We start from the raw sequence: 12,556 nt of genomic DNA on the forward strand, positions 1-12,556 counted from the left end.
GTTGCAGAGAAAATGCTTGGAAGATAGCCCACTGGTATCTAATGATACTGGAGAGATGGTAACTGTTTTTTTGTTTGTTTTTTTTTGAGATGGAGTCTTGCTCTGTTGCCCAGGCTGGAGTGCAGTGACACAATCTCGGCTCACTGCAACCTCCATCTCCCAGGTTCAGGCTATTCTCTTGCCTCAGCCTCCCGAGTAGCTGGGACTATAGGCGCCCGCTACCACACCTGGCTAATTTTTTGTATTTTTAGTAGAGATGGGGTTTCACTGTGTTAGCCGGGATGGTCTCGATCTCCTGACCTCGTGATCCGCCCGCCTCAGCCTCCCAAAGTGCTAGGATTACAGGCGTGAGCCACTGCGCCCGGCCAGTAACAGTGTTTTTTACATGACATTCCCCAAACTCATAGAATATCTCTTAAATTTTGAACTTTAATACGAGCTCCACAGGAATGAACAAAACACTGTTCACATAATCTCTGTTTTCAAAGCCTCTGGTTCATTTGAAATTGTGCCTGGAATGTTGTCTATACTAGATACTCATCTTTTGTACTAACTCTTTTTAAAAAGTTATTAAAATATACATTAGTCACTTGATACAGGAAGTACAGATTCATAAAAATAATAGAGTCCTAATAACTAAGTTAGTAATTAGTACATTCTACTTTGGAAACTGACCCCTCCCCCTTCCCTGCTTTTTGTTACCCATCCTTTCGATTTGGCAATTGTGTCACTATAAAAGAGCCTTAGTAATCATTGCAAATTAATGGAGAATTTGTGGCATTTAACTTATTACATACCACATTCTCACCTAAACTACAGGGAAATTACAGAGGGACTTCCAGGAATATCTTGAAAGAAAGGTAATTGCTAAACTTAGCAGAATGTTGTCATTGTAATGTCTAGGCTGTTCTCATGAAAGAATGAAAGAAAGAAGTCAACTATTTCTGTGTTGATGAATTTCATCATAGAATGAAACTCAGAAGGGGTTAGAGAAGTGTACCCTCCTAGCAGTCAAGGATGAAAAAGACTGGAGTCTTCAAAACAGAAGAGGTAGAAATGGCTGGATTGAGAGATCTCCAAGTCTTCCAGCTTTTTCTGGGGACTGATTTGGAGGTAAAAATAATGGAGCCCAAGTGTCAGAAGATGCATTAAGGATGCACAATGAATTGTTTTGTTGGTTGTGGCAACTAATTCTTTCTCACTGTGAATTTTCTTTTGCCACCTTCATAAGAGTGGAACTGCTTATTTGAAATCAAATTGTGTATAATTTTAGAAGAGATGGAAGTGTTACCCACAAAATTACTAGGGTGAGTTTTCATGTCATTTTGATTTTATATAACTAATGTTGATTTGATATAGTTGATATAGTTAGATTTAGTTTGATGTCATCAGTTAAGAATATCTGATCACTGATCAGAGAGAAACCAACTTTATTAAATCGAATGATTGTCTTGCTTCATTTTCTAGGGCTTAACTATGAAAAATGAATTATTCATGTTTTCATGTAGGCAGTACTAAACCAGACAACGTTTGGGGGTTCATCTACTCCTAGAAGTAGCAGTGCAGGGCATGGGGCAGGATGGAGAGACTATGCCCCATTCTAAAGTCTGCAAAGAAATATTTTGATTCTGAATTACTATAATTTACATAGGGTATTGCATGAAGATTGATGGAGCAGTGATGAAGATACTTTGAAGTAACTTATATTTTACAGGTTTCTGAAGCAAGGATTGATATTTAGCTCTTCCACGAAAACACAAATACCACTTGCTAAATTGTACTCTGCTGTCCCGTGCCAAAAAAATCCACAAAAGTATGTTCTTAGATATATATTTTATTCTCTTCTCTTTTTAGGTATGGATGAAAGAGGAGGTACAACGTCTTGGGGAACAAGTGGTCAACCAAGTCCTTCCTATGACTCATCTAGAGTAAGTTTGCTGATCAACCCTTGATTAAAACTGTAATTTGGCAGACTAAGTAATTTCTTTCGTATATGCTGTTTCTTATGAGAAATGAAAATTAGTTTCTTTTCATGGAAATATAGTAGAATACCTAGTACCTTTTTGTTACATTTAGTTCTTTTTATAAGCTGTCAAACTTTGGAGATTTATTTAATTTCCTACAGTTAAATACTCTTGGTGTTATTTGTACACGTGAACTACCTACAGTACTCTTTACTAAAGAGCTTGGAATGCCTAAGTGCTCTCCATAAGTATTTCGCAATTTTTCTTTATGTGTTGTTTATTTGCTTCGAGAGATGGCATTGGCTTTCAACATACTAACTTCCAGCCTCTCTCCCTCATCCTTGCTTCAACAGTCATCAGCCCTTTGCATCAGGAACTCAACAGCCCTGCTTCTTGGAAGCATATCAAAACAGACATAACAGATGACATTTCTTAGTTAACAATTAAGAGAAAATAGGACCAAGCCAACTTTCTACACACTGAGGTCACAAGGTTAGAGCCCTTTCCAGCAAAAACAAAAACAAAAAACCCCCAAAGCTTTATAAAATGAGACGAGGAGATGGAAAATTAGATCAAAGAATTGGAATAAAAGTAAGCACTCTGCTCCCAGACTTTCTCTAGTAAACTGACGAGGTTAAGAGAGACTTTTCCAGGATGGGCATGGTGGCTCATGCCTGTAATCCCAGCACTTTGGGAGGTTGAGGCAGGTGGATCACTAGAAGTCAGAAGTTCGAGACCAGCCTAGCCAACATGGTGAAACCCCATCTCTACTAAAAATACAAAAATTAGCCAAGGCATGGGGGTGGGCACGTGTAGTCCCAGCTACTCGGGATGCTGAGGCAGGAGAATCGCTTGAACCTGGGAGGCAGAGGTTGCAGTGAGCCAGGATGATGCCACTGGACTGAAGCCTGGGCCACAGAGTGAGACTCCATCTCAAAAAAAGAAAAAGACTTTTCCAAAAGGCCATACTTTAAATGAATAAATTTCTCATTTCTCTCAGAATTAACCAAGAGAAGAAAGAGACAAGCATAAGATTTATGGGTAGTTAACCCTAGAAGCAAATTGCCTTAATGGGAGGAAAACTGAGTAAGTGACTGAAATGCGTAGTCTCAGTATGGTTTACGCAAGTTTGCACTGAAAAATGCTGAGTTAAAATACCTTTTAAAATACGGGGTTTTACTGTCGTATTTGGCTGTAGCCTATGTTTAATTTATCTTAAATCCTTTGGAAAGAACTGGGATAGTCATATAGAATCCAAAAAGATATATAAAGAGGCTGTTAAAGGTGGGTTTTTGTGTTTCACTTTTGAGAATCAGAGGCTGAGAAAGCTACATTGTAGTGTAAAGAGCCCTATGCTGAGTATGTCGGGACTTGGATTTTACTATGAACTGTATTGTGAACCAGCCATTTAATCTTGGACACACTGTTTTTGTCTTAGCCATTTTATCTTGGATGCATTGTTTTTGTCTTGAGGCTACTTAAACTGGTTGATATCCAAATTTCCTTCCACTCTTAAACATTTCTGATTCTTTGAGTAATACTGTGAATATGTGAGATAGGATCTAGTTTAGATTTTGAAGGTAGGAATTTTATGTAGTGGGAAACTCACAGTACTACTTATTAATATTGGATTATTTTTTTTCAGAGGCTTGAGTTACTTTGTAATAACATGTTATTTCATAGAATGCATTAAATGGTGACTAGGTGCCTTATATTTATCTCTCTTTCAGGCTTTCTTCACCCCCCCCCCCTTGAGTGCTGCATAGAATTTTAGGAAAAAAAAAAACGTACTAATGTATCCAAACACTTACGTGATTTATGAAATTAAGTTTTCCTTCAGACATGAAATCCAAAGCAAATCTTGCTTTTCTTTTTGCTATTTATAGGTCAAATGTGAAATGCTGTGTTTTACTTAGTTTATTTATTTTTAGTATGTATTATGTACGGTGAAAAGTTAAATTGATTGTATAGTAGGCTAGTTTTCATAGAACCATAGAAACCACATATGTATTTCTACCTGTCTATTGAGAGATCAGCTAGAGTGAAGATTTAATGCTACCCTTCTTTATTTTTGTTCCCATTGAAATCCACTCTTTCACTAATTTTTCTCCTATCCTAGTCATCGTCTAAACCTAAAAGGTTTGGTGAGTTAGTTAAGAAGTTTTTCGTATCATTTTCAAACAAAAATCTGGATCCAATTTCCAGCTATTATTCCCCTTAACTCTTCTTGCCAAGGAGAACTTTATGGTTGTCTTTGAAGCCTTCCTCAGTACTACTTTATAGGGAAATTATCAGCTTTTGGGGTTTCATCTTTTAACAGTATTCACCATCTTGACGATTTTTTTTCATAATCACAATCATAAATGGGTATAATTGTGTTAATAAGAATCTCAACTAAAGTACTTCATTCTCCTATTTTAGTATATTGAATTTCTTAAATTCTTATATAAGTACGTTGAGGTTCTTAAATTCAAAAATAAATATTAATGTTGGCTAAACACTAGTTTTGACTTGTTAGTTAAAAATTTGTCAACTTAAACAATGAAATTGCAGATACTTCAGTAGAAATCATGTAAATGAAATTTATTTAGACTTTATCATATTATATAAATATTACATTTCTATCAGCAGATTCCATTATTTAAAAATAATTTGATTTTCAGTAACATCACTAAATAGAAATTTTTTATTATACTTTTTATAAAATTTGAAAATGCTTAGTAGGCCAAAAAATGGGTATTAGAAACTGCAAAATGAGTAATTTGTTGGAGATACAATATACCTGCTTTAAACTTACATGAATTGAACTATCTGAGCTGCCATTCTATCCCTCTCCCATTCCCACGCCAAACTATAAGGGAGAAACAGTACTTTCTTTACAATAATATGAAACCATATTTGGCAGATGAACCCTATTAATATTGTATAACTGTATGTTACTGTATGGGAGTAGTTACACAAAGTCATGTTGATTGAACTTATTCTTTGTTTAATAGCTTTTCAAGGGAAATTTTTGCTATGTACACTATTTGCCTTACAGGGTCCTGACTTTAATTGTAAGATACCATTCTACTATAGTAGCCTGAATGCATAAATGAGCTCCACCTGAGTCATGTAGTTAAGCGGTCACAAACTTCTCATCTCTGTGTTAGGCTTATACCCATTCTTTAAGAGTTAGGAAAAGTCACTCTAGCACGGTTCCAATCTGTGTGTCTGCCCTTGCTTTTACCAAATCCACCAGAAAAGTAGCCTCGCAGTGTAGAGGTGGTTAAGTTTCTGGTTATCAGAAGTACCTACAGCAATCCATTCAGTGAAGAGGTTTCGCTAGGTTGACATAAAAATAAACATTGTACCTAAGAGTGGTTATAGAAGAAATGGTAGGCATGGTCAGCATTCTTAGGCATTGTGGATTTCACATTTCCTAAGCATGTCTCAGCATGTTTGAGACACCCAGAGGGAAGGAACAAACATTTGTGGTTTGTAAGCTGCAGACCTCTCTACTTTTGTTAGAGTCCTGGTTTCTGCACTCTTCATCTGCTGCCCACCTGTGCAGAGGGCATAGACACACACATGAACATATAGATAGAATCATGTGAATAGCACTTCCAGTTTTAGAAATTTGTGAATGTGGTGATAAAGGTAAAGCACCTGAGACTGAAAGGAGTGATTAAAATCTCAGGTAGTATAGACATGGGCAAGAGATCTAGTTAATGAGTCTGTTCCCTCTCTCCCTTGTTTTTTGTTTTTTATTGCATAGAAATGTTGGTGTACCAGGCATAAAGGCCAAAGAATATTGTGGTGGTTCTTGTTAACTAAGGTGTTAATGACTTACTCTAGTTTCAGATTTTTTTTTTTTCTCTTCAGAAGGCTGTGCTTAAGAGCACAGACTGTGACATCATACTGCTTGGGTATATATCATAACTCTGCCACTTACTACCTGTGTGACTCTGGACAAGTTATTTAAGTCTGGCGTACTTTGGTTTACTCATCTGTGAAGTGGGGATAATGATATCTGTTTCATGAGGTTGTTGAGGATTAAATGAGGCAATATATGGAAATTGCATAGATCAATGTCTGATATGTGGTGAGTGCTATGTAAGTGTTGGCTTTAAACCTGTGTATCTCAAAATTCATCCACTAGATCTATATTTAACAATTACACAAATTTAAACACATGGATACATTTGCAAATATGCTGTATTCTAAGTGTAATAAATGAGAATTATTTGCTGCCTCAGTCATGTTTAATTTAACTACTTTTATTTCTTTTAAATGTATGAAGGACATAAATAAAATCAATTTCCCTTCTTCAACTGTTCATTTCTTTTTTGGGAAAGCAACAGTCTCTTCCTGCCAAACTTGGATATAAAAGTTAGCAGTCTTTCTAGTATAACACCTTATACATAATGGGTGCTCTATACATGTTTGCTGAATATAATCAAATTCAGGAACAATCATCAGATTTACTAGATTAATTAGGCTGGGAGGTTGAGGAAGGAAAGAATCAAAGTTGATTTAAGATGAAGCTTGAAGTAGGTGGTGGTAGTATTAATGGTAATAGTAAGTGATTTGGAAACTTGTACTGTGTGACCATGGGAAAGTTACTTCTATGTGTCTTAGTTTTCTGGTCTCTAAAATTATAATTTTACACGTATTTTGTAGGGTTTTGGTGAAGATGAAATGTAATAATAGGTATGAAGTATTTCATTTATTGATATAAATGAGAACTGCCATTACTATTATTATTTATAATAATTTGAAGTACATTTTCATGGTTATATTTCTTGATGTACAAATTCTGTTTCTAGAATGTCGAGTTATATGAGTTTGTGGAAATGTCAAGAGGCCAGGTCATCTTGGTTTCTCTGCCTTTTTAACTGTGTTAGCCAACCTACGCCAAGCTCTGGAGTAAAGTATTAAAGTACCATTGAGGTTTGCATCCTGGGATAGGAGTAGGAGAGAGGAGTATATTGATACTCTTTTCTAAGATACAGAATTGGTCATTCCTTATCGCGTCACTGCACTCCAACCTGGGCGACAGCGAGACTCCGTCTCAAAAAAAAAAAAAAAAAAAAAAAAGAATTGAGTTCATTGCTAGGAAACCACTGATAGGAATTACATTTATAGGTATCATCAGTGATCAAGAGTTGGCATTTTAATCATGAACATTTTTCAGCCTATATATAATCTATTATGGTAGTTTTTTTTTTTTTTTTAAAGAAGCAATATTAAGTTGAGTAGAGTTTGAGTGCTTTTTAAAAAAATAAATTGCTAAATGTCCACCATGGTTTTCTCTTCTGGCTGTATTATGGCTTGCAGAATGAAACAGTCATTTATCTTTTTGCTCTTTCTTCCCTCTGTGTTTTACAGTGTCATAGAATTTTCAAAACTGAAAGATGCATTGGTTATATATGTTCTGTCTCTTTATTTCGTACATGAGGAAACTGAAATGACATGTTTGAGATTTGACCAGGCGTAGATTTGTGCTGTATGTAGAGATTTGGCTAGGCTGTGTGACTAGTTAATGACAGCCTCTGGCATGACAGAACTCAGATATTCTGAATCTTATGTTAGTGCTTTTTAACCCCTTGACTTTAGTACTTCCCAACTCAAAGAACTTTTCGTTTTCTGCCATATACTGAAGGAATGGGAAAAGAGAGAGGAGAAAGGTGAAAAGAGAAGAGGGTCTGCAGCTGATAAAAGAGGACATGGGACATGATATGATAGAACAGTTTACCTAGCAAGTATAGTGTATTGTGGGGTAGAATAGCATAGAATTTAAGAGCTTGAGCATTAAAACCAAGCTGTCTCAGGTTCTATTTCTGGCACTTCTCCCTCCTCGCTCTGTGACTCTGAGCAAGTTATTTGTTTTTACCTTGATCTTTTTTTCTTTTTTTCATTGATTAAAAGGGGGTGGGTACTAATAGTAACTTCCTCACTAAAGTTTGGGGCTTATACCTGTTAGTGGAAAGGGAAAACCAGTTGTGTGGTGATGATTTAGCTTTAAAGTACTTGATTTAGCTGCTGTATATGATTCAGCACAAGATGGTATCAGGGATTTTTTTTTTATTAAGGGATAATAATAAGTATATTCTGAGGCTTTTTGTTTTAATACATGCTATGATTTCTGATACCTATAGCAATAAAGGGATATGAGGATTCAGTTCATTTAAAAAGCATCAGCAGTGGTTTTTTCACAGACCAGTTGTCAAAAACACAAACGGACAGCAACCTCAGAGACCCAACTAGGTTGAAAATGAAAATATGTGGGTACAATGATTTCAATATTTCTCCAGTCTTCTAAAGTTCATAGACAAAGCCATAGATTGGGGACTTGGGATAAGGGAAACAAAAATAAATAAAAACTCAAAGTAAACATAAGCTTTCAGATTCTATAGAAAGTAAAATCAGCCTATAAGATTATCTGGATGAGATTAATGTCATTTTTCTTGCAAATCCTGGACCCTTCCTGCCAGATATGGCTAAAGGGAACTTTAATTTTGTTTAGTGCTCTCTCCATTCTTAACAGGAGTTCAGTATTTTTTCGTTAATGTGGAAGAGTTTGGCTAAGAACCTCTCCATAGCTTGTAGGTTGTGAGTTAGAAATAGCACGTTAGAAAAACCAAGGTTCTATTATCCTATCTATACAAAAAACACGGAGGTCATTCTGACCTCAGCAGGGTCATACTGGCTGGAGGTGTAGAAGGAACTGGTGGGTAGTTCATTTACATTTGACAGCAGATGCCTTAAGAGTGTATCTATGGGCAGAGGCAACCTGTAGTTTTCTTCCTCCAGCAGAGTCCAGTGGCATAAGAACAGTATAGTTGCCTGCTTTTAGGGAGGTTGGACTTACCATGATCCCCCAATTTTAAGATGCTGAGATTTGTAAATGCATTCAGTTTCTTAAATGTTAAAGGTGAATAAATGTGTATCTTATAGTTCAGGAAATATGCTTAGACACGTAAGTCATATTTGCCTAAAGAGTTACTTTTTAGGCTGGGCGTGGTGGCTCATGCCTGTAAACCCAGTACGTTGGGAGGCTAAAATGGAAGGATTGCTTGAGACCAAGAGTTCGAGACCAGCCTGGGCAACAAAATGAGACCCCCCCCCCCACCACAAAAAATAGAAAAAAAAAAAAAAATAGCCGGGCTTGGTGATGTGCACCTGTGGTCCGAGCTACTCAGGAGGCTGAAGTGGGAGGATTGCTTGAACCGAGGGGTCGAGGCTTGTAGTGAAGAAAAAAAAAAAGTTGCTGGTTCACACCTGTAATCCCAGCACTTTGGGAAGCTGAGGCAAGTGGATCGCTTGAGTCCAGGAGTTCAACACCAGCCTCTGCAACATGGCAAAACACCCCATCTCTTAAAAATTTAGCCAGGTGTGGTGGTGTTGGCTGTAGTCCCAGTTACTCGGAGGCTCAGGTGGGAGAATCTCTAGAGCCCGGGAGGCGGAGGTTAGAGTGAGCCGAGATTGCACTACTACACTATAGCCTGGGTGGCAGAGTGAAACCCAATCTCAAAACAAAAAACAAAACAAAAAGAAACACAGCCCAAAAAACTTCTTAACTCTTTTAAGACAGCGGTGGAGATGCTGTAATTAGGCAGCAAATAGTTAATTACCGAAATAATTTTCTTGGCTACTGTGAGATTCCAGAGGAGGGAGATTACTTTGGATGGTCAAGAAAGACTTAATAGAGGAGGAAGTGTTTGAGTAGACTGTTACAGGACAGATAGCATTTGAATAGGGCTGGAAGAAAGTCTGAAAATGTGGAATGATGGAAACAGTACAGTGATCTCATTACAAAATTCGGTAGATAATAAATCAGCTTACTTTGTGGGAAAATAGTACGAGATAAAGCAGGTTAACATTTCTGTGGAAAAAAATGTTATCTATTCTTTGGGAGCCAATTAAAAGTAGATTTTATACACAAAATGTTTTATAAATATTAACTTACTGTGGTATGAAGAATGGATCGAAGGTGAAAGAGTGACAAAAAATAGGATGATCTGAAAAGATGTTACATAGACCCACTGATAATGAAATAAGACTTGGATTAGGAGGATAGGAGTCAGATTGCAAAGTTACATAAGAAATTTCACAAAGGGGAAAACATAAAACTGGTACAACTGAGTGACTGGGAAAGATACAAAATCGTGTAGACTCACTTCACCCACAAAATGATAACTCCTGAATTAAACTTCTTGTGTTTTATTTAGGCTTTGTCAAGTTAGCTATGGTTGTACTAAAACAGATTGTTTGATTTTGATAAATAGCCTTCCTTAATACATGGGAAAATCGAGTTGTGTGAATAAAGAAATATAAAATAGCTTTTACTCAGTTGTCCCATTTGTCAGCATTGATGGGTAATAAAGATTAGTGTTACTTTTTCTTCTCTAGTGGAGATATTTTCTCAAAATTGTGTGTTTGCTATTGTTTTTATTTTTGAAGGGGAAAAAGGTATACATTTTATAGCTACTAGGAGTTCAAATACAGTAATTAGAAAGGACACACAAATTTTGAAATAGTATTTTATGCCTCTTGATCTCAGGTACAATACAAGAGATGAAGCAGTTAAATAGCAAAGCAAGACAGAAGGGTCAGAGAATTAAAGTAAGTGTTTTCTATATATTGCATCTGTGTTACGATTAATCTCTGTTTTGTTATGTAACTGCTCCTTCTGAATGTTCTGAATGTGAAGAAAACTATGAGTAAGAAAAAGGGTGTGTTTTAAAGTTAGGTTTAAATAAAGCCATAAGAGTAAAGTGTTTTTACTCTTAGTTCTGTTTGAAACAGCACCTGCCTATAAATTACAACTTAAATGTTTTTGGATAAGAAAAAATTGGGTTGTGATGATATAAGCACCTTTAAATCTCTTGCTAGCAGATATTTAAAGTGAAAGAAAGCACATACTGATCAGATTGCCCATGTTTCCATTTTAAGACAATTAAAGCTTCTGTTTTTTTCAGACTAGCCTTTCTTCCTGGGGACAACACTTACTGAGAGGCTTTGCCGTACATCTTTTTGGAAATAACCTTCGTGTCAATTTCTCACCTTACTGTGATTAACTTTCTAGGCCCATGAAATAACATCTTGATCAGGACTGATCTTATCTTTATAGTTTTCTTTTTTAATCTTCTAACTGTTCAGATTTTAAAGTTAACAAGTAAAAATCAAAGCATATTAATCTTTGAATCTTTATGTCCCTTTTTGTAATTGTTGAGGTCTTTCTTGACAGCCTGTTTAATATTTTTTCCCTAAGTTTAGAGATTGCTTATTTGTGGGAATAAAAAGTAGGGTAAATTCTGGCTGAACACTTTTGGACCCACTTGGGTTTTTAAATTAATAACAATGAAATCATAACCAGCACTTGTCACAATTTAGTTTACACACTTTTCACGTTACCTGGTCTGATCTTCACACCAGCTCACCAAGAAGCCATTTTTAAAATCCTCTCCATTTTAGAGGTGACAGAATTGAAGCTCAGAAAAGGTAGATAACTTATCAGATACTAAATACTTAGGACTTTATCCAGGCTGTCTCTAAATTACTGTCCCTTTTTACTGTGTCGCATTTGCCAAATTATAAAAGAGACCCCCAGAACAATTATTTCTACTTGTGCAGGACTTTAAGGACAGAGTCACTAGAAGTTTTTTATTTGTTTGTTTGTTTGTTTTTTGAGACGGAGTCTCGCTGTGTCACCCAGGCTGGAGTACAGTGGCGCAATCTCGGCTCACTGCAAGCTCTGCCTCTTGCGTTCACGCCATTCTCCTGCCTCAGCCTCCCAAGTAGCTGGGACTACAGGTGCCCGCCACCACTCCCGGATAATTTTTTTGTATTTTTAGTAGAGACAAGGTTTCACCGCTTTAGCCAGGATGGTCTCGATCTCCTGACCTCATGATCCACCTGTCTTGGCCTCCCAAAGTGCTGAGATTACAGGCATGAGCCACCACACCCGGCCTTAGAAGTTTTAAGATAATGGTACTGCCATGTTACTTCTTATAAAAGCAGTATTCATGTTTTATATATTTTAAAAAACGAGCCATAGGATGAATCAAACAGGTTTGCTTCTAGTTTTCACCACTCTATTTGACCTCGGACAAGAGAGTTAATTCCTGAGCCTCATATTTCTCATCTCCAAAGAGCTTTTTCTCATAGGAAGTGTGCAAGAATTAATAGAGGAAGTTTTATACAGTATTTAGCTCATATAGAAATCTATACATTGTTCTGTTTACATTCCCATGAGAAATTTCATGCCCATTTTGATTTAAAAAAAAAAAAACAATGTTAGGAATTTTTCAAATCTTGGATGGTCGTTGGAGAGGCAGCTGTTTTGAATTCCTGGAGTATATCCTGAAAAGATGATGGACTATTAGGGTTTTTAAATGCCCAACAAGAAGTTTGTTTGTTTGTTTCTTTGTTTGTTTGAGACAGGGTCTTGCTCTGTCGCCCAGGCTGGAATTGCAGTGGCACAGTCATGGCTTATTGCAGCCTTGACCTCCCAGGCTCAAGTGCCTCTCTCACCTTAGCCTCCTGAGTAGTTGGGATTACGGAGGTGTACCACCACACTTGAACTTTTGGAAAGTTCACTGTATTTC

General features: G+C 36.7%; 1 protein-coding gene across 6 annotated transcripts in view; it reads left to right on the forward strand.

The window, feature by feature from the left end:
* The window catches only part of TCF12 (transcription factor 12), a 372,383-nt gene that overhangs the window by 145,758 nt on the left and 214,069 nt on the right, over positions 1–12,556 (forward strand). For 5 of the 6 annotated variants that reach the window (XM_032174711.2, XM_032174712.2, XM_032174715.2 and 2 more), the window contains one exon: positions 1,855–1,928. In XM_032174711.2, coding sequence (XP_032030602.1) covers positions 1,855–1,928 — 74 coding nt within the window. Of the gene's footprint in view, positions 1–1,852; positions 1,929–10,509; positions 10,572–12,556 lie in introns of those variants that run through there. The other variant, XM_058427952.1, reaches the window with a different exon arrangement.

This window comes from Hylobates moloch, unplaced genomic scaffold, assembly GCF_009828535.3.
Source record: "Hylobates moloch isolate HMO894 unplaced genomic scaffold, HMol_V3 SCAFFOLD_14, whole genome shotgun sequence".
NCBI lineage: Eukaryota > Metazoa > Chordata > Mammalia > Primates > Hylobatidae > Hylobates > Hylobates moloch.